The 22,170-nt window shown below is 41.2% G+C and overlaps 2 protein-coding genes across 3 annotated transcripts; one reads left to right on the top strand and one right to left on the bottom strand.

Annotated features, from left to right (window-relative positions):
- Positions 1-336: 336 nt before the first annotated feature.
- Positions 337-7,549, bottom strand: map3k8 (mitogen-activated protein kinase kinase kinase 8). 2 transcript variants are annotated; one of them, XM_022754062.1, is made up of 8 exons: positions 7,450-7,549; positions 6,386-6,757; positions 6,113-6,283; positions 4,983-5,244; positions 3,980-4,086; positions 3,002-3,154; positions 1,378-1,624; positions 337-1,234 (listed from the first exon to the last, which is right to left on the bottom strand). In XM_022754062.1, exons 1-8 carry the CDS (start codon positions 7,450-7,452, stop codon positions 1,110-1,112), a joined length of 1,440 nt encoding a protein of 479 aa, XP_022609783.1. In that variant the 5' UTR covers positions 7,453-7,549; the 3' UTR covers positions 337-1,109. The 2 variants fall into 2 exon arrangements, with proteins under 2 accessions (XP_022609783.1, XP_022609782.1); XM_022754061.1 differs by having other exon boundaries at positions 7,441-7,537.
- A 484-nt stretch (positions 7,550-8,033) lies between these two features.
- Positions 8,034-21,156, top strand: mtpap (mitochondrial poly(A) polymerase). Its single transcript, XM_022754060.1, has 9 exons — positions 8,034-8,228; positions 8,673-8,845; positions 8,952-9,185; positions 10,521-10,745; positions 12,415-12,626; positions 13,571-13,797; positions 16,322-16,414; positions 16,529-16,602; positions 20,132-21,156. The coding sequence occupies exons 1-9, from the start codon at positions 8,078-8,080 to the stop codon at positions 20,447-20,449; spliced, it is 1,707 nt and encodes a 568-aa protein (XP_022609781.1). The 5' UTR covers positions 8,034-8,077; the 3' UTR covers positions 20,450-21,156.
- The last annotated feature ends 1,014 nt before the right edge of the window (positions 21,157-22,170 follow it).

Here is a 22,170-nt window from a genome sequence, read left to right as displayed (position 1 = left end):
TAGTTGTACTGTAAAGGGAGCGAAAGACAGACAGAGAGAGAGAGAAAGAGAGAGAGAGAGAGAGAAGGGGGAACTTAAGTGTCCCCCACCCACTCATATGTTACCATTAAACCATATGTTCCCTAACTAACAAACAAAATTCATTCTGCTCTTTCCATTAGCAGTCATCAGTGATCTTGTATATCATTTCTTTATCAAATATCAAATCTTTGCACAAACTCTGGTTTGCATGATGGAAATCATGAGAAGATTCAAGTAAAAGCCCCTTGTTAGTAACAGCTAATATGTGAATGTCTTTTAATTAAAATACAATCGAAGGATCTTTACTTACAAATGTTCAGTGTCATATACGTACTGTTTGTCAGCTTGCTTATACAGAATCAGAATCAGTCTCTCTAATTGTGAAGTGGCAAATCCAAAATTAATAATCTATATAAATCACTCAGTTCTTGACATAGCAGTGAAATATAACAGACAATATGGGATTTTCATGTTATTGCTCTTTTATTTTATAATGATACATTTTCAAACTTTCAGAAACACAAAAACACAAATCAGACAGCACACGCATTCCACAGAAGCTTAATTTGCAAAGCATGTTGATGCTATTAATATTCCACTGGAATAAACAAGAGGAAGTCCATAAAGAACTACATATGATACATGTTTGCATAGTGCACACATTCATTAAACAAATAGCTTACATTTAGTCAATTTGAGTGATAGAATAACTTATTGTCGAAGACTATCAGACATAGTTTCATGAAAAAAAACACAATACATTTAATTTATTCCTGTGTTAACTACCACACTGAAATAAAGCATGTACAGACATCCCACAAGGAAATCCAGGAAATGACACCAATAACTAATGCTCATTTATTCACAATGGATCTCATCCAACCACTGTCCTGCAGTCTTGTCTATTTCAGGCTGAGCTGGTTCCATTCATTACAAGTCATCCGGACTCTCGTAAACATTTTCAGTTCATCAATGAGCCACGTTGCCTGCAGCTCCACTCCTGTCTGAACTATTTGTCAGTCCTTGACAGTGTGGAGTGAGTCAGACTGCCAAAGAAGTGCTAAAAGTACATTGTCACCTGTCAGGTGTTAGCCATATTCTGAGGTGGGGGGCCCTGCCACAAGTTTACAGTAACCTGACAAGGCCCCCAGGTCAATGTACAAGGAGCCTTTTCTTCTCGTGTGGCCAGAGTCCTCAGAGTACAGAGACGATTCTGCAGAGGAAAAAACAGTAGAATTAATATAAGTAATGTGTTCAAATTTAGTGCTCAGTGTAATAGTCTGTTATTGCTGGTAGCAACATATCCATAAATGTCTATCACTGCAAACAAGTTGAGCTCAGCATCTAGGTCCTTACCCTGTGTGGTGTCGGGGTGCTGGCTCTGTTGCCGTAGTATGGTTTGTGTGGCCTCCTCTAGCGCCGAGTCAAGGCTCCAGCAGCGCGGCTGATCCTCCCTCGGCGGGTTGATGGCCTCGTGTTTAAGCAGCTCGGACGCCGAGCTCCGCAGAGCAGGGTTCTTCTCGAGGGCTCGCTCCAAGAAAGAGCGCATGACCAGGCTGCAGTCCTCCGCTATGTCCTCCAGAGGGGGTGCCTGCTTGTGAATCTGTTGGGAGACAGATGAGGCAAAATTGGTGTTAGAGAACTGCAGCATGAAAGGAAAAAACTAAAGTTACAAAGATGAGAGACATTCCAAATGACCAAAACATCAGGCCACATAGACATCCCCCAGCAGCTGTTTTCTTTTGTGAATGTCACTGTGAGTAGTACCTTGTAAATCCAATTTGATTATAATAAAAAGGAAGTAAAAAGGAAGTAAGTAAAAATAGCAAAGTTAAATCTGTAGACGTAACTACGTAACATTACTTCTCCATGACAGCAGTTTCACAAGGAAGTGAGTAACTGTTTCATTTAAAAGAGCTGATAACCATCAAAAACAGAGACAGACTTCTTGAAAGCAAAGAGCACATGTAATGGAAAACCTTTAAAAGAAAGAGAAGTAGTGACTGACTAAAAAGGCTGTGGGTCGCACAGTCATGTTAAGCCTTTTTTTAATCTCATGATAATCTAGACTGTGGAAGACCTGAATAAGGTCATGGAAAAGTGAGTCACTCTTTGAAATGCAACAACAAGATATTGTCTTGTGGCATATAGAGTGTAATACATATAGAACTGCTATAATGGTGGCTCTGTGCAGGTGTAGTGCTCATTACAAGGAAACCAAACTGTTGGATGGGTAAAAGCTGACATCTTAAACTTGCTTTCAATGCTTAGCAGTTGTGGTGAAGTACATGTAAAGATTGGCTAGAGGGTGGTGTCAGAAAAACAAGTCAACAGGAAATGGCAAATGCTTTGCTGCAAATAGAAATTGTGATTCTACTCTTAAGTCTTAAGTCTTCAAAGATGCAGCCCTTGGTTTTAATGGTGCATCCTTATTTATGTCCAGTTATTAAAGGAGAAATTAATAGGTTTTTTTATTGTTTATGTATTATTTATTACTAAATTCAGTATTTTAGTTTAGCATTTTGAAATTACAACTACTGATTTTTGCCCCCATGGAAACCCACTAAAAACAAAACAATGACATTATAAAAATAAAACAATGAGCTGAAAGACGCTAAAATGCGATAAGTGACTTTCACAGTACAAATAGTCATGTGATCCACTTTACAAAAGTATTAATTATAGGTGCAAGTAAAGTAGCACTAAACATAAAGAATGTTATTATTTTGAAGGTATTTGGTCATCAAAGTCAGTAATCCTCATCCTCTGGGGGACCATGAATGTTTACCACATCTCTTTACAATCTGTGGCTGCAAATAAGATTATTTTCACAATCAACTATATTCATCAGCTAATTATTGCAGCTCGGACTCAATTCATCAAATAGCTGCTGAGTTATATCAATCTGAGCCAAAGTGGTGGACCAATATGTCGTCTGACACGACCATGCATAGATCTAATAAGAATATACAGTACTTACAATGTAGAGGTAGGATGGGTAGGCAGTGCGTGGGTATCTGCGGACCCAGGGAGGGCTTCCAGTCTGCATGTGTATGATGGTGGTGCCCAGGCTGTAGATGTCTGTCTTGGTGTTATGTCCTCGACACAGAACCAGCTCTGGACTCATATACATCTAGATGTAAGAGGGAAAACATGACATGAATTTGTTACAATGGATGTGTGATGCAACAAATACGAAACAACCTCTTGCAAAAAAAAGTTTTTTTTTGTTGCAACAAACAAACTGACCTTTACACTCGTGTTTTGTGTGTCAAGGTACGACAGTGCAGAAAGTGCACTGGCCTTTGGAGTGTGAAAAGTAAACACACCACCAGAATCTCTCTCTCTCTCTCTCTCTCTCTCTCTCCTGGAAATTCCAGCCTGCTCTCTCACATTAATGTAAGCCTGAGCAGCCTGGTGGACTAGTTCTGTCTGTCTTCTTATTACAGCTGGGTGTCTGCCCTGGGACTTTCCACAAGCCAGGCCATGAGAGGCCCAGGGTGCATGTACAAAGAATTAAATGGACTGACACACAAACAGGTCAAAACATGGGAAAGCTAGGAAAACATGATGGGAGAAAAGGCTCGTGAGAAATCTTGGATTAGCCCAAACTTTCCCAAGTACTGATTAAAACATATGCACTGAGAACTCCAAGCATAAGCAGACTATTATTAGCATCAGTGAGGTCAATGAGTGCAGTCACTGCTCTGTTGCCAATCATTGAATTTCTATAATCATTTGGGAGAAGACAGAGACAAGTGCTGACAAGTCTTCAGACTAATTTGTCAAAATCCCTGCGTCATGAGTCAAGGAGACTGCTGCCTTTTCTAGTAAACACGCACACACAGTTCAGAGACAGACAAACAAGCATTGATTGGAGAAAGCAATCTATCCCTTAATTACAGGTGTACACCTGCAGCCTGTAAAACTGCATCTGACTTCATGTTTATTTTCTCACCTCTGTCCCTCTCAGGTCTCTAGGAATGTAAATATCCTCTGTCATCTGCACCGTCAGGCCGAAGTCCACCAGCACTGCTTTGTCTGACATCAGGACAATGTTGCTGGCTGAAAAAAAAATAAAAAAAGGTAATTTATGATTTGCAGGAACCGTCTGTTTTCAGTGTTGATGCTTTGCTATGCAGGCTGTTATTTGAGGTAATAAGCATTAATTAGTGACTCCTCAAAACTGACTTAAGTGGCTTGCACTGTGTTTGATTTCAGCTGAGAAAAGGACCCTGAAGCCTCCCAAGAAAAGGTCAAGTAAGTCTCAGTCTTTTAGCAAAGGAGGAGGAATTTGACAGATAATTTGAGGGCAAGCCTTTCATAAAGAGGCTCATGCGTGTGCTTAAAACCCTCACTGAGGCCTAATTACATATTTTCATCGCAGGCAGGAAATAGTAACAACCGTAGCAACATGTCAGAGGGTCAGGCCGGCCATTGTCGTTAGTCACTTGCCACTCTGGACCCTACATTTAACCCTGAGACAGCATGAGAAGCAGGCTGGAATTTCCAGACAGCAAACAGCCTTCAGGACATGAGGGTGACGGCTAGCTGTGGAGAATGCTTTGATCGCAGCAGTGCCGTTGTGGTTCAACTCCCTCATATCGAACCTCGGCAGAGCTCCACCTACTGCCTGCAGTCTTTACACATTTCCTAAAAATGCATTAGTCAAACCTACAGGAAACGTTCATATTACTAGTCAGAGTGTGTACAATTGTCAAGTGAGATTTCTGTGGTCTTCTTGGTTTGTGGCTGTCTATAGTGATTCACCTTTATCCTGCTTGGTACCTAGAATTATTCATAAGAACGGCATCCGTCTGTGGTTTTGACTTTCATGTGAAGAGGAAAAAAATCTTTGATTGCTTAATTACCTGAACCATCTACACTAGCTTAGTACAGTACAGCACATTTGTCAAACATACCCAAGTGAACAGTGAAACTTTTTTTTCTTTTGCTCTTACGTTTGATGTCGTGGTGGATGACGTTGTGAGAGTGCAGGTACTCCAGGCCCCGCAACACTTGCTTGGTCACCCAGATAATCTCGAACTCCCTCATGGGGCCACAGCTTTCCACCTTCTCCAGGACTGAGCCGCCCTCTCCGGCCTCCATGAACAGGTGGACGCTCTGGTCCCAGAACAGAGCGCCGTAGAGCTCAGCAATGTTCTCGTGTTGGAACCGGGCCTGGAACTCCACGTCGGCTGCTTTAAAGTTTTCCATGGGAATCTGTGAGGGCGATGATGAGATGTAAATAAATTCATCATTACAAATTGTCACCATGGTTGGAACTAGAGCTGAGACCTGGTTAGCTCAGCATAAAAACTGAGAGCAGGGTGAAACAGTTAGCAACCTCTAAACATCACTTATTACCATTTTATATCTGGTCTGTTTTTTCCATACACAAGCAAAATGTATAAACAACAATTTGTGGTTTTAAGGAGAAGCTGATAAGCTTTATTTTTGGGACAGAGCCAGGTTAGGATCTAACTCATCAAACTCTTGACAAGAAAGCAAATAAGCCTATTTCTCAAAACTAATAAAAACATTTTTTTTATTACACACGCTGAATGGATTTTCTGGTGAAGATTAACTGATGATGCTGTTATCTGAAGCTGTCTGCTGATATGCAGGAAATCTACTGTAACTCACATACCAAGAACATACTATAAAGTATAGCCTCCTCAAGTGCACTGGTAACAGTGTGTACAATGTACTGTTTCAACATAGCATTCTGATGATTGCACCAGACCAGATAGGAAACTACTCCTTCCTCATGTGCAAATATTTTCCATGTTGGGAAAAAATAAACACATTTTTACCTAAATTTAACTTTCAAAATTTAAAAGGGGTTACTGTTAAATTTCCATTCTTGCATTCATCTTGGGGCATTTCTTACAAAAAATGGTTCTTCTTTTAAGAGCACTCTTCCTCTTTTACATCAAAAACATACCAGATGTCACGTTGTCATCTAGATGAACACAATAGGTGCTCTATGAACACCTAGCACTTGGCAGGTAAAACATTTGGCAGCTATAGCAATAGTTTCGAGAAGTTGACACAGCACGGATTCCAGTCATTGCTCAGCAGCACTCACCAGTTTGCAAGCCATTCTCTTCCTGGTGGCCGTGTCCTGAGCCAAGTGGACTTTCCCAAATGAGCCCTTGGGCACGAGGCCAGTGCCATAATTCTTGTAGGTCAATTTCCATGGAAACAGGAGCACGTCCATGTTGATCTGGTAGCGGCCTTTTTTTACAGCCATGTCCTTCTGCAATGAAAGGTCAGTTTATAATAAATAAATAAATTAATAAATGAATAAAAAGGACAAAAGTTACACAGTTAAATGACAAAAAGAAAAACTGATTCTTACTTTATTCAGCAGGACTCCTATCTCGTGAGGCAGGTGCTGCAGGGCTGCTGCCTGCATGTTAGAGAGCAGGTTGACAAAGGACAGGAGGTCTGTCACCGTCCCGTACCGAACCCCACCAACCCCGTCAGAGTAGTCCTTCTGCTCAGTCCCTGAGCACACCAAGTCCCCTGCCTCCTCGTTCTCATCCATCTCCTCCTGGGAGAGACCTTCTTCTTCGAACGACAAGCCTCCCTCTTCTGCCTCCTCCTTCTCAAGCTGATACAGAGTCTCTGCAGCGTTGATGATGTCCTCTATGTTCATGTGAGCCAACAGCAGTTCTATTCCATTGTCATATTTGTAATCCATCTTGGTGTTTGGGTTTTCCTGCTCAATCTAAAACAAAACATATGGAGCTCAGTTTATGGACATTTTTCAGTTTAGTTCAGTTTGCAAGAAATCCCATCAGTCATCAGTCAGTTGATGACTTTCAGAACTTCATCTGGAGCGCAGGATGCAGAGTGACACTACACTGAAGCGGTGAAGCTTCGGTTCAGCTGGCTGGAAATGCAGCTGGGAGGGGCTTAGATTTATGTTTTTCCTAGCAGATGAAGGGAGTTTCACAGAAAAGCTGGGAAGCCCCTCAGGAAAGCTTGGACCTTATTTTACATCTATAAAACACCCACTATGCTCCTAGTCTAATAAAAAATAATTAAAAAAGCTCATTAACGCTGTTTGGTGGTCTATGAGTAGGAATCTAGGTCACTAATTGCTTCATGCAAATCACACACACACCTGCAAATAATTTCTTTTAGACAGAGGGATTTCCCACCACACCAAACCCCATGTTAAAATTGAACAAATAAGCCACTGAGTCAGATTTCTTTGTCAGAATCTAAAAGTGCAAATTCAGAATACCTTCATATTGAAAACAACAATGATAGTAAGAGCTCGGGATATTGTACAGACATCACAACCAATCTCGAAAAATATTTAGCTGCTATATTTTGATATCAGCAAATAATAATACAACTTATTTCTGATTACGTCTAATGAGATGTAGTAAAGAAATAACACACGGTGCTTGCCATTATCTTTGCGTCAGAGGCTTATGCGCGTCTCTCCATTGTGTACCTTCGGCGTCCAACAGCGACTGACTGAGAAAACGAGGTCGGGACGGTGTTTAGAAGGAAGTAAACAGGAAGTGCAGTCAATCAGAGCGTAGGTGGAGGTTTTAGTCTTTAATGTCAGGTGCCAACACTTTACTCCGCGTAGGTTTCGTTTTCCCTTTCTTCTGTTTTGTAAGATGGAAAACAAATTTCATGTGGCTTTTGTGCTGAAACACGGGGCATGGACTTCTGCAGAATCGTTGGGTATTTTCCTACGGGAAAAAATGTGTTTTGAAGGTTTTTGCAGTGACAACACTTGGTAGAAGTCAGTAAAAATGTAACATAGAGACATTTAAGGTAATTAGACATAGAATAAGTCAAAAGAGGAAATTAGGTTGGTTACACTTACGGCTGTTAGTCTATAATAGCTACAAATTACACAGAAAAAGTATAACCAACCATCCATGCTCATTTATTTATAATTTTTTATCTTAAGTGCCACAATGATACGTTTTTCAGTACGTGCAGCAGTTGGTTCGAACTGGTAGCTGTCGCTTGCCGTAGACGGAGCAACGCGCACGCGCCCTTTAGTTTCTTCCTAATAGCAATGGCGTCCTCCATAGCGGTGTGCAGGTTACATATGAGGGGACGGGGCAGGCTGGTGAAGTGCTTACAGAAGGTCGACACATTTCTTCACAGAAGTATTGGAACAAACGTGGTCGCAGCGCAAAGTGAGGCGACTCGGAAAGACGAAAGTGGTTAGTATATAAAACTGTCAAGCCAAGTTAGCCTACATGCTAGCCCTGATACATTACCGCTGCCTGCTGTACAGTAATCGTCATTCCAGACTTCATTGAAAAATCTTTTATGTTTTTGATAGCCTTGTCTCACGTCGTGTAACTTATTTGCTAGAAAATTAATAGCTTTAGAAATGATTAGGGTCACGGTAAATGTTGGCATTGTGTTTGTCAACCAGGGAGTCATTTCAGTTCAGTCTATAGTGATTTTTTTCTGTCATTTGAATTAAGATTTGACTTTAGCAGATGCTGCCTTGTGGATGCTGTTGCATTCGGGGGCTAATGAAGATCATACACGTAACTCGTAGTGCAAAGTCTTCAACATCCAAAGTCTGTCTGACAACAACAGTATACGACGTAAACGTTATTCATGCAGGTGTTGAATATTTTGTTCCCTGTTGTCAGATGAAAAGGAAAAGGATGGACGCAAGTCATTATATGTTGTCCAGGCGGAGAGACAAGAACAAGCAGAGAGATCTGTCCTCATCAGCTGCAACTCCAGAACCAATGAGAAAAAGTTCCTCAAGCATTTATCAAGACATGGAGATATCAAGAAGCACTTCTTTTATGAAAGCTATGTAAGTAAAAAAACATATTTATGGTGCACATATGACAAACTTCACTTTCATGCTATGATTCAGTTGCATGATGAAATTGTGATACAATGCTGGTGTTATTCTCCAGGGCATGTATGCTGTGGTGGAGTTTGCCAACCAGGAAAGTGTTGCCTCTCTGCTTGAAGAGGCCGCCATCCCCAGTGTCAGCCATGAGTCCATGGTGCCTTTTAAGTCGAGACTGCTATCACTGAGAAACGTTGGCTCTGTGGTGTCACCAAACCAGCAGCCCGGCCACCAGTGCCAACCACAAACCACCATTCCCATCAATGAGCTCATACAGAGACTGTCCAGAGAGGAGAGTGTAAGTAAAGTAAAACATTCAGGATTTCACTTTAGATTTGAGGATTATTCCAGTGACTTAGATTTAACTTGAAAGAAAAAAACAATCCAGAAAGTATTCAGACCCCTTCACTTTTTTCACATTTTGCTATGTTGCAGCCTGAAGGTTAAAACGGTTTCATGTCATCAATCCCTCATCAATCCACATTCAATGCCCCATAATGACGAAGCAGAAACTGAAATTTTAGTTAATTAAAAAGGAAAAACTGAAACGTCAGACAGACATAAGAATTCAGACTTTTAAGTCAGTACTCAGTTGAAGCACCTTTGGCAGAGATTACAGCCTCAAGTCTTCTTGGGTAAGACGCATCAAGCTATGCAGACCTGTATTTGGGGATTTTCTGCCATTCTTCTTTACAGATCCTCTCAGGCTCTGTCCAGTTGGACGTGGACCGTCCATAGACAGTTGTATTTTGCATTGTCCTGGCTCTATGCTCAGGGTCATTTTCCTGTTGGAAGGTGAACCTTCAGCCCAGTCTGAGGTTCTGAGCGCTCTGGACCAGGTCGTCATCTCTGTACTCAGTTTAGCTTTCCCTCATCCCATCCCTGACCAGTCTCCCTGCTTCTTTCATCAGACCGAAAATCTTGTTTCTCACAGTAGGAAAGTATTTGCAAACTCCAAGCAGTTTTCATGTGTCTTTCACTGAGGAGAGGTTTCGGTCTGCCATAAAACCCAGATCAGTGGAGTGCTGCAGTGATGCTTGTCCTTCTGGAAGTTTCCCCCATCCCTCACAGGATCTCTGGATCTCAGCCAGAGTGACCATCAGGTTCTTGGTCACATCTCTTACCAAGGCCACACTGTGCTCTCAGGAACCTTCAATGCAGCAGAATGTTTTTGTATCCTCCCCCAGATCTGAGCCTTGACACAATCCTGTCCCTGAGCTGTGCAGGCAGTTCCTTCATCCTCACGGCTTCTGATATGCATTGTCATCTATGAGATTTAGAAACATCTCGAAGATGATCAAGAGAAAAGAGGGGAGCCTGAGGTAAATTTCAGGTGTCATAGTTAAGGGTCTGAATACTTATGTCAATGTGATATTTCAGTTTTTCCTCTTAAATAAGTTTGTAAAAATTTCCTTTGTCATTATCTGTTATTGAGTGTAGATTGATGAGGGAAAAATGAATTTTAGCAATTTTATCTTAAGGCTGAAACATAACAAAATATGAAAAAGGTGAAGGGGTCTGGATACTTTCTGAATGCACTGCATATGTGTGAATCCATTTAAATAGATCCCTTAAAGTATAAAAGATGAGCTACATGCCTCAAGGATTGGCCTGTCTCCTTATTTCCTGTCAGATCGACCAGCAGATAACCTCCCTGACAGAAGCCTATCAGCTCACAGAGGAGAACAGCAGGCTGCGTTTTCTTGTCTGCTCCCTGCTCAAGGACATTGCTGCTGCTTATTTCCCAGAATGCAACATTAAGCCATTTGGCTCATCGGTGAACGGCTTCGGGAAGCTGGGCTGTGACCTGGACATGTTTCTGGACCTGGATGGCATCAGTGGGAGGAATGTAAAGATGGTAATAACAGGGGTTTGGGTAGTCCATTAGTATGCATCACCTGTAGACAACAGAGCATTACATTTGTAAAGCCAGACAAAATATTTAAATTCAATTTAAATTCAGTTCAATTCACAATTGGTCAGACAGTTACTGCACATAAAATGTTGCAAAGCAGCAACAAAAATATGTAGGCTTTTTGGTTTTCTATTGTTTTGGACCGCACTGAGTTGGACAAAACAGATTACCTCTTTCCACTTGCAACAACAAAAAAAGCTGCCATTTGCTCTGACTACAGTCATTTCCCACCATTTCAGTTCATTAGGGTGCAGCTGTGCAGAGTTACAACAGTATACAGACATACATGACTGCTTTGCATCAATCATTTCTTTGAAATTCTTTGAAGCGTTTACTTCGAAAACACTCAAGCATCATCTTCATAAAGTTGTATAGCACACTTCATACAGTGGGGGTAATTCAAAGACTGTCACTTAAACACATAAAGATTAATATGCTAATAAAATACAGGAATAAGCCAAGAATCGAGAGAAATACAAATGCATTAATTAAAAGCTAACTTGGAAATATAAGTTATAAGATGATTTTTTAAAGGACGCCAATGTAATTACCTGTTTGATGCTTGGAAGCTGTTCCACAGTTCAAGTATGATTTTGAAGAACAGCTGGATATTTAAGGATCCAGAAGTTGTACAGGAATATGTGTTTTTAAAAGTTTGGTTAAATAGACTGGGTCTCAGTCACTTAAATCTTTGTAAACCAATAAACAGACCTCCAAATCTAAAGAACCAGTGAGCCAGTGTAATGACGCCAGAACCAGCACGATGTGGTGTCGCTTCTTTTTTTCAGGTGAAAAGCGAAGTTCTGAATCAGTTGCAACCTTTAAAGTGATGTGGTAGGAGAACGTGATAAAAGGGCTGAGTTTTTCTACATCATCAGCATCATCAGCATTTGTGAGCGTTGTTTATAAATTTATATATTTGTATTTTTGTTTTATAAATGGTTTTAACACACTATAATGTAGTTTTAAGCAGATAAAGGTGGTTATTAATATACAATTGTAAGTATAAGTGGAAGCTGCTGACAATAAAGCAAAACAAGCTGTAATAATATAAATTAAATATATGAATTATATACAATATCTTCATAGTATGAGGCATAATTGTTGACTAATACTGTACATTAAATAAACGTTAAAAAATGTTGATACATACAATTACATTGCATTTAGTAAATGTTTGTATACTTCTTATAAATGCTAAGGGGTTGAGGGGTTAAAGTAAAGTGTCACTCCAATAATAATTTAGTAGCCTGAATAAAGTGCAGGAGATTGTCAGGGATTGTGATTATAATGAGTATAATGAGTGTGTGTGTGTGTGTGTGTGAGTGAATAGGACACATTTACCATTCTATCAATTAATGTGCAACAATTTTGATAAATAATATTTCAAGTAGTATTTCAAACATACACTGGGTCCAACTTTTTAACATTGTACTTTTGGACTTTTCCGACATAGTTAGCCTGTGTTGGTGCTATAGAAGCTACTAAGGGCACAATATAGTACATAAACAGTGCACTGAGAATTGTGTATTGATGTAAAGTAACATACTGCCTTAGGTAACAAGAGGAAATTGTGTTAGGGTCATTAAACGTCTCCAAACTCTGTTTTTAGCCAAAGTCAGGTCTTTGTCTGGAGTACCAGATGAAGAGGGCCAACTCAGAGCGTGCTGTCACCCAGAGCATCCTGTCTGTCATCGGGGAGTGTGTGGACCAGTTTGGGCCGGGATGCGCTGGCGTGCAGAAGATTCTCAATGCACGATGCCCCCTGGTCCGTTTTGCCCACCAGCCCTCTGGCTTTCAGTGTGACCTCACAACCAACAACAGGTAGAAAGATTCTTTAACCAGACTCTTGTGTTGCAGGGTTTTAGTAACGTATGGATCAGTTTCATGCAGTGGAACAGTCATGTTTCGAAATGTCAGTTAGAGTTGGTCATAGGTCTCTTGCTTCACAGAAACTACTTTTTAAATTGTTGATTGTTTTGACCTCGCTGTCAGGCAAAACCCCCAAAAAGAAACCAAACTCAGGCAGGAAGTCATGCATTGGTTGCATGCCTGCCACAGAGAAACTGAAAAGTGGGGCTAAAGTGGTGGCTTGTTTGCGTTTCACTTCTTCTCTTCCAACCATAAAGAAATTGTGGTCTCTGCTGCTGGCAGCACAAATAACGTACACACCTGCTAACGTACAGAAAACCACTGCAGTTTCTAAGGAAATGGAGTTGAACCACTCACTGTGGGTAGATGTGAGGGGGACTTTTCTTATATCGCAGTGAGATCTTTGAAGCGCAGCACTTTCCTGCCTGTGAAGTGTGTGTGTGTGAGAGGAAAGAGAAAAACTTACAACTGTGACTGAGTCAGTCACTGACAAAGGCTGCTCTCTAGTGGTGGTTTTGGTGTAGTTTTAATTTCACTGACCACTGACATTCAACATAATACAGTGTCTCATTCAGTTCAGCCTATGCAGATACTGTTTTAATCACAGATCTGTAGGGACAGTGTTCAATGCAACCTGCAGGCCATCAAGTGACATTCAAGCCAGAGTACCTGGAGGAAATAACCACGAAGACACAGGGAGAACATGCAAACAGTAGGCTACACCACCTGCCTTCAATAGACATTAAAGATTAAAGACATAAAAGTTAAATTTGCTTAAACTCTATTGACTACACAGGTTTGTGAAATCAAAAGACTGTAACATATTAAAAGCCATTAAAACATGCAGCACAGTGGCTGTCAGTAGTAGAAGAAGTAATGCTGTGTGTTCTCCACAGGGTGGCGATGAAAAGCACGGAGCTGCTCTACCTGTACGGAGAGCTGGACCCGCGGGTGCGTTTCCTGGTGTTCACTGTGCGCTGCTGGGCCCGAGCTCACGGGGTCACCAGCAGCATCCCCGGGGCCTGGATCACCAACTTCTCCCTCACAGTCATGGTGCTGTTCTTCCTGCAGAGGAGGAGCTCTCCCATAATCCCCACACTGGACCACCTCAGAGACCTTGCAGGTAACACCTGGCAGCACCTTTCACTCAGGAGATATCTTGTGTTTCACCCTTTTGTACATGATGAAGTTTTTATTGCTTTTCTTCATCCTTAAAAGATGCACATGCTGGAGGTCGGGTGTGACAGGATCATAGTGCCGTAAAGCTTTACATGCATGGCTTCTTCCCCCGTTCTTCTAACCCCATTCCTGCTATGGTGACTGACCCCACCCCTCCACCATAACCTCAGAACAACTGAAATTAGGTCCTGGGGATATGATGTTAAATATACCGTCAGATTAAGATGCTTTGTCTACCATTGTAGATTTCGCTCTTCTGTTAATATCATCTTCTTTGTTCCTTTAATATCTCTGGGTGCATTACAGCTTTTTGAGAAATGGCACAAATCAATTGGCATGACTACGATATGGCAATTTTGGATTTTGTAATGATTTTTGCATCAATATGAATTATCTAGATTTGCCAGGTATTTAATTCACTGGGTATGATAAGAACATACAGTACACACAGGTGTGGTTATTGTATGCATAAACAGTTTATTTCTGGAAAATTTAATACAGCACAGTATTTATCAATATTATGATCTAAAATAAGATATATTGTGAGAGAGTACTTGAACTTAAATAGCTTTTACATAAGAGTTAAAAATGTAACAGTGTATCAAGGCTGCGATTAATTATTACTTTCATTATTGCTTAAATTTATGATAATTATCTTGATCACATAATTTCTCAAAATTACATTTTCAAATAGGTTCTTTGTCTGACACAAATTCAAACCCACAAATGTTGTGTTTATTATCACATGAGACAAAACGAAGCTTCACATTCTCACATTAAAGAGGCATGTGATTAATCAGATAACTTAAAGCTACAATAACAATTATTTTCATGATTGATTTAATCTGCAGATTATTTTGTCAGTTAATTGATTAGTTGCTTTTTCTGTAACATGTCAGAATTGTGAAAAAGTTGTCAGATGTCTAGTTGATCTGACCAACTGTCCAAAACTTAAGGATGTTCAGTTTATTACTATAATTATTATTATACAATTATTTAGACTAATTTACAATCAGGATTTCAAGAGAGGATGTTGTCAGAGATTTGTGATGCCTTAAAATGAAGCAACCTGCGACCTCCGGTCAGACCAGTTGTGACCAGTTCAACCCAAAAATGTCATTTTTGCTTGTTCTTAAATATAAAGTTGTCTAGTTATTCACAAAAGCAAAGACTAAAGTAAAACATGAAAAAATAAACATAATTTGGTGCAGCAGAGATACGTTTTCAGATTTGTCTTTCGACCTTTGTGGGTTGTGAACCAACTGTCCATGACTTAAAAAATGTATAACTGTAGTTAACAGCAGCATTTCAGTGCTGGGTTTGACCAAACATGCCCTTCATCTGCAGCCTCAAGGCGTCTGCAGTTGTTTCATTTTCTTCAGCTTCAGTGTTTTATATTTTGGCTGTACCTCTCCTGTAGTTGACTTAAGGGCCTTTTATTACCATGTATGCATCTGTTATGAACATGGCACCCAGCCTCCTGTGATAATGTACCCACCAACACACCGGTCTGGCTGTGAGTCCACTGCAGCTCCTCCATCGCTCTCCCTCTCTCTGTCACCTTGGCTGCCTGATAATTGCCTTCCAAAAGCAATCTACCCTCCCCCTCCCCCTCCCCCACCTCCACCTCCACCTCCACCTCCTCAGCCCCGTTTAGCACAGACTCTATCTCACAGAGTGCTTACAGGACAATAAAAGACCCATCACTCCGGGAAGGTCGATGACCCCGCCTCCTCCGGACACACGCATGCACACAGCACACATGCAGCTATTTAAACAGTCGTGTAACACACACACACACACACACACACACACCAACCAACCACCATCGGCCTCCTTGTCGTGAAGGAGACCAGTAACAAGTGCTGGACACGTAAACCAGCCAAGCAAGGACACGATCCGGGTACATGCCCCCGCGCTGTGTGCCTCTCTGTTTTCCTCTCCATGAACGCAATAAATAAGACACCATCCATCGGTGTCTTGTTTATAGCCANGCCTGATAATTGCCTTCCAAAAGCAATCTCCCCTCCCCCTCCCCCTCCCCCACCTCCACCTCCACCTCCTCAGCCCCGTTTAGCACAGACTCTATCTCACAGAGTGCTTACAGGACAATAAAAGACCCATCACTCCGGGAAGGTCGATGACCCCGCCTCCTCCGGACACACGCATGCACACAGCACACATGCAGCTATTTAAACAGTCGTGTAACACACACACACACACACACACACACACCAACCAACCACCATCGGCCTCCTTGTCGTGAAGGAGACCAGTAACAAGTGCTGGACACGTAAACCAGCCAAGCAAGGACACGATCCGGGTACATGCCCCCGCGCTGTGTGCCTCTCTGTTTTCCTCTCCATGAACGCAATAAATAAGACACCATCCATCGGTGTCTTGTTTATAGCCATCATTGGCGTGTAAAGGCAGTCATTTACCTTGTATCCTCGCTCTCGTCCCACAAGGTCCCACGGACAAGAGCGTGATAGAGGGGAACGACTGCACGTTTGTCAGCGACTTCAGCAAAATCCAGCTCCGCAGCAACACCGAAACACTAGGTGAGCACAAGAGCGTGGAGTCGGGGCTGCAGGGCTGCAACTCAGTTTGACTGATAACAACATTTCTGTTAACAAGCCTTTCATGCTAATGTAACTTTTCTGTCCTTGTTTCAGAGCAACTACTGTGTGGATTCTTTGAGTTCTACGCTGCTTTTCCATTCGGCATGAAGTCCATCAATATCAGAAAGGTATATAAGATTATTCATATGCATATAGTCGCATGGAACCACAGAATTAGCCCAGTGATGACATTTTACTTTTGATTATTTAGCTAATATTAAGGGCTAGTTGAAATAGTTGCACAGTTTAAGCATGATGTTGGTCTTAAGACAAAAGTCTGAATATAATGCCATCAGATTAATGTAAAAGCTGCAGTGGCACAGAGACACACATTAAACACATTTAGCATTCGCTTTGTAAAGAGTACTGTAGTAAATTTGTCACTTGATTAAAATCTCTTATGCACATTAAAATATATTTTTTAAAAAAGGAAACAGTACAGTGATGCAGGAAAATAAGTTAAAAATACAATTGTACAACCACAACAATAATCAGACCAATTCCCTCCCCTTATTTTCCATTTTCAGTCATTCCAATTTCCCAGATGAATAAATGAGTATCAATCATAACACTTTACATACATCATGTGAGGAATTAAATGGACATAAATAAGGCAACTGAACATCATGTTACTCACAGTTTGTGTTTGCTTGTGTCAGACATTGTAAAACTGAGTAGGGATTCCTGGCACCAACTTCCACGGTGCGAAGAAGAAGAGAAATGGTCAAGAAGAAGTCGAGGTCAAAACTAGAGCAAAATTTGTTGAAAAAGTAACTCTTCTATTGCGAGACCAAACCGTTCCAGTTCATGGTCGTCATTTGGCCACAAACCAAACGAACTCTTGCTGAACAGGTACTAGAATTATCTGATAAATGGTAATTTATGTGAGAGTTTTAAAATCCATCACTGATGCACTCTTTGAGATGACAGAAAATACCCTTCTTCCTTTCACATGCCAGCTTTCCCTAAATGTCCTGTCACATCTGAATAACGCTGTAAGGGACATTAACGTAAAAGACACTTATGTCTGAGAGACAAAAAGCCATCACTTTAACAGACAGATGAAACCAGCAATATTACGTATTTCATGTCTTAAAAGCTCTTGTTTTATGTACAATATAATGGGACCGGTTGCCGTTGTGACTGAAACTATGTCCCAGTTCAGTGGCCACATCCTTTAGAGGACGCCCCCAGCTGCACCCGCCCTTACTGTTGCGTTGCAGTGCGCCGCTCCTGTCGCCTAGCAACCTTGACCACACGTAACTCCTTTTAACAAAAACTTGTTATCTGTTGAACTGAGCTGAAACAGAATTCTTACAATTAGTGTGTTGGAGTCTAATCCCCAGGCTCTCTGTCATCATTGTTTGCTGCCATATTATTTCCATATCAACGTAACCAACGTAACCAGTCAGCTTATTGCAGATATGTGTTAGTGTTGCCATATATGTGGGGCCATAAGTAACAATTTGTATGAAGGGTGATAAAGTTTTTACACCGGTCTGTACTCACAAAACGGTCTGTCCAACACTCCGGCTATCCTGCTGCTCGTACGGCTGAAAACTTCAGTCAAAAATCAAACCGCTGCATCACTGAGAAACCAGAACACAGATGAAAAGGCATTCAGAACGAGCTTCAGCGCTAACGGAAAGACAGTTCAGTTTTCTTTCAACTTTTCCTCCCCAGCGTCAGAGCTGAGCTCCAGCAGAGAAATCTGTTGGTAATAAAGGCTGTGTTTGGTGGATGGTGTCTTCCCACACACACAGATGATAGCTGTCCCTGTCATATGTGATAGATGCCAGCCGCAGGGGTCCCGGCGTCCATGAGCCAAGATCCCAATTAGGAGCTTCATCATGCTAACTGTAAACAAATGCATATTTGTTCTATTTAAATCCAAATCTATCTTGTTATTGCCTGTTTGTGCCTGTGTGTGAGAGCACCCAGGATTGATCTTTGAGTTTTTATGTCTCCACACTGGTGACAGCCACGGCCAGAGGCATTGTGTTTTCAGATTGTTCGTCCGTCCCTTTCTCGTGAACGCGATATCTCAAGAATGCCTTGAGGAAATGTCTTCAAATTTGGCACAAGTGTAAAGTTAGACTCCAGGATGAACTGATTCGATTTTGGTGGCCACAGGTCAAAGGTCAAGGTCACAGTAACCTCTCAAAATATGTTTTCAGCCATAGATCAAGAATTCATACACTAATTATGACACAATTTAACAGAAATGTCTAAGAGGATAAAATCATGAAGTGGTTTATAAACGGTCAAAGATCAACTTCATTTTGACATCAATGGTTCTGTTCAGACCGGGCATTAACATGCGTCTTCAGTGACCTTCAATGTGGCGCAGGATGCATTTGCGTTCACACTGCGAACAGAATGCTGCCACATGTGACCCAGACCACCTCCAAATGTGGTCTGAGTGATCGGATCTCAAATGCGTCTTCAGTGCCTCATGGATGCGTTCACACCTGTAGTTAGAGCTGAACACTTTGGATAAAATCACCCAAGGTGGATGTGAATACAAGGTCTGAACAGAGCCATAATGTCCTGCAAACCCACTTCTGGCCGTTATTCAACGCTGTAACTCAAGAAGGGGAGATTGTGACCATATTTCCTGCAACTTGACTGGCTGGCGGGGGCATACAAGCGTGAGGTTGTAATTCTAGTTATAAATAAAATCAAGCCAGGAAAAGATCGAGCCAAGTCTGTTTCCACATCTTGCTGTATCTCAAAGTTCATAACAGAGGGAGTGTTCAGGGCTAATTTTTCTTGTCAAGTCGTACAGGATAGTTAATTAACTTACCTCTTAAAATTTGTAACATTGAATAATATTCTACTCATCACCTGTGGTAATTTAGGTGATTTAGTAGGTTTTCATGCTTTTGGTGGCACAGTGTTTGAGTCGCAGGGACTTTGCTTGTGCTTGGATTTTAATGAATTGATGTCGCTAGGAAAGAGAGGATCCTGCAGCCTAATATATGAGACTAACATCAGGTTTGACACTGCGGAGGAAGCCTGCAGGTAGACTGTGGCCGTGACCCATGCCTATAGGCTTTCACCGGTGGAGCAACAGCCATAAATCTGCTTTACTGTGCCACAATTCTCCAGTTCGCTCCACTCCTCTGACTGATGGCTTTATGTTGCCATCCTCTGTCCCTCCCGTACCCCCACAGCTCCATCGCTTTATCCCTTCAGCTCCATTACTGTCAGGCTTTGGGCAGGATACGGCATGCAAAGCACCATGGAAGGTTCTTGACTTTTCTCTGACCCACATACTGATGGTTCATTTGACAGCTACAAATGCTAAACACAAGTGGAGACCATATCTGCTTCAGCGGCTAACATGTTAGGTGTGAATAGCAGGTTTCAGCCTAGCTCATTCTTGCCATTTTTTTTATTTGACCCTTTTAAATTCTTCTCCTTTTTCATGACTCCAGTCAAAATGTTTTCCAGGGCCATGTCCATGTCTCTCCCTCCCTCTGCCATCTGTTAGCCTGTGGAGAGGATGCCCCAGATACAGCAGGGAAGAGCTAAAACCATGACCAATAAGATAGATGGACCATAACGTACAGTACATACAGGCCTGCGCTTATAGCTGCTGCTGCTCACAAATGTGTTTTCAGCTACCGGCATTGTTCCCTCCTCTCTCTCCAGGGCAAAGAGCAGAACAAGCCAGAGGTGGCCCCGCTGCACATCCAGAACCCGTTCGAAAACTCTCTGAACGTCAGCAAGAATGTCAACGCCACCCAACTAGACCGCTTCGTGGCTTTGTGTCAGGAGAGCACGTGGCTACTCCAGAAGAGTGAAACCAACACACCCACTCCCACACCTTGGGGACTGGCTTCCCTCCTCCTGCCCTTACAGGTTGCAGGGATCAAAAGTCGCAAGAAAAGGAGACGCGAGCCAGCAAGTGAGAGGATTAAGAGCTTGTTAGAATCCTTGAAGAATAAAAATGAGCAAAAGACGAGTTAAAACATTTTAAGGAACAATCAAAAACAATCTTTGTCATCATTTCGTCATCTTACAGACTGGTGCTCCTGTCTGTCTCATGTTGGAGGTGAGAAAAGAGCAGGAACATCCTCTGCAATGGTTCTGCTGGACTGTAGTTCCCAACTTGAACACTGGAGGGTGTAACTGAAGCAGTGTGTGCACATGTTTGAGACCTGAAATAAGGGAGTGGCTACTGTATATTTTACTGTATACTTACCTGCTCTGTCGTAATTAAAGGCAATACTGTGGAAACGAAAAGTCCTACCAGATAGTCACACAGGAGACTGTAGATTCACATGTTCATTTAATCAAAATCTGTGTAACATATCAATCTGTTAACACCGTCAAACAAAATCACCATGGATATTTGTTTTGTGTTTTGTTAATATTACAATATTGAACAAAATAATCAAGCTTTTATTTTAAACTGAAAACACTTGGGTTGGTTATTATCAGGCTCTGACAAAGGCATCAAAAATATAACTGAATCCATCAGTAAAATCAGTTAAATAATTAAATAGATAGGAGTGTAGAAAGAAATATAAACCTCATACTTTTCCTAAATCTTCAATTAATTGGTTAAAAAAGAGAAAAGCGACTGTTGACTAGCTCTTTCTTTTTAGCAGTTAAAAGACTTTGTTACTAGTTAGCTTGTCTAAAAACACTGAACACCAGCATTTTCACTGCTATAGCTCCTTAACTGAGTTTAACATTCATCATAAATCTACACGAGAGCAAGTAAAGCCAATCGTCCATACTGCCGTAGCGTCGCTATATCAACTCTTGTGACGGTAGGTAAAGCATTTTAGCTGGCAAGCCTTTACACTTATTAACTGTTCACATTCACTAGACATCCTTCCTCATAGCGTCATCTTATGTTACCTGCTGCAATAGTTCCTGGAATTTTTAATTGAAGAGAATAATTTTGAGGGTAACTGAGTCATTTCCAGTCGGCCATCAACCAAGACAAACACTAACTATTCTGGGTTCCTCTGGTTTATCATTTTCAAAATGTATAATTATCAAACACTAGGACATTTTTGTCATTGTTAGCTTGCCAGCTAAAATGCCTTTGTTACTTCATACAGTAACACTAGAGTAGTACGTGGTATATGGATGATAAACATCAACACTGTCTGGTGCAGATAACTGTCATCCTTGAGCCAGACAGCTGAAAAGGCTCAAACATATTTAGACGCCAGTGTTTCCATGTAATCCTGCTGACCACGCAGTCATCTCATAAAATTGATTCTCGTTGAGCTAAGACCAAAAAAAAAAAAAGGAAAACTATGAAGGGAAACTAAAATGAGCTAGTGAAAGATAAATAGAGGAATAAAATAATGTTTTATTTTATTAAGTAATTGGTGGTAAAGGAAACATTAAAAAGCTTCTTTTTTTTTAACAAACCAAATGGATGTTTAAGGAAAAGACTCCAGTCTTATACTGATTTTTAACACAGAATTTTAACAGTTTACTAACAACCAATCATCTATTTAACATGTTATATTGTATACTATTTAACTCACTGGTTCTCAAGCTTTTTCACATCAAGGATCCCTAAACTGATTACAGAAAGTGTTGAGCTGGGGTTCCTGGGGGACCCACCTTTGAGAGCCACTGGTGTAACTGGCAGTACTGTTAATATGATGTATTCAGTTTTATTTTAACTTGTGTGACTTTTACTGCCTGTTATCACTTTCGGG

This window comes from Seriola dumerili, unplaced genomic scaffold, assembly GCF_002260705.1.
Source record: "Seriola dumerili isolate Sdu_G_001 unplaced genomic scaffold, Sdu_1.0 BDQW01000216.1, whole genome shotgun sequence".
NCBI lineage: Eukaryota > Metazoa > Chordata > Actinopteri > Carangiformes > Carangidae > Seriola > Seriola dumerili.
Note: the sequence above shows the minus strand (reverse complement) of the source record. Positions and strands in the feature narration are given on the sequence as shown.

What these genes read in the sequence shown, in the direction of transcription:
- mtpap (XM_022754060.1), top strand. Translation starts at nt 8,078, where the DNA reads ATGGCGTCCTCCATAGCGGTGTGCAGGTTACATATGAGGGGACGGGGC. An exon ending in GTGGGAGGAATGTAAAGATG is followed by an intron (nt 10,746 to 12,414) that starts GTAATAACAGGG and finishes CTCTGTTTTTAG; the next exon opens with CCAAAGTCAGGTCTTTGTCT. An exon ending in AGTCCATCAATATCAGAAAG is followed by an intron (nt 16,603 to 20,131) that starts GTATATAAGATT and finishes CTCTCTCTCCAG; the next exon opens with GGCAAAGAGCAGAACAAGCC.
- map3k8 (XM_022754061.1), bottom strand. An exon ending in TAGGAGTCCTGCTGAATAAA is followed by an intron (nt 6,284 to 6,385) that starts GTAAGAATCAGT and finishes CTTTCATTGCAG; the next exon opens with AAGGACATGGCTGTAAAAAA. An exon ending in CATCCACCACGACATCAAAC is followed by an intron (nt 4,087 to 4,982) that starts GTAAGAGCAAAA and finishes TTTTTTTTTCAG; the next exon opens with CCAGCAACATTGTCCTGATG.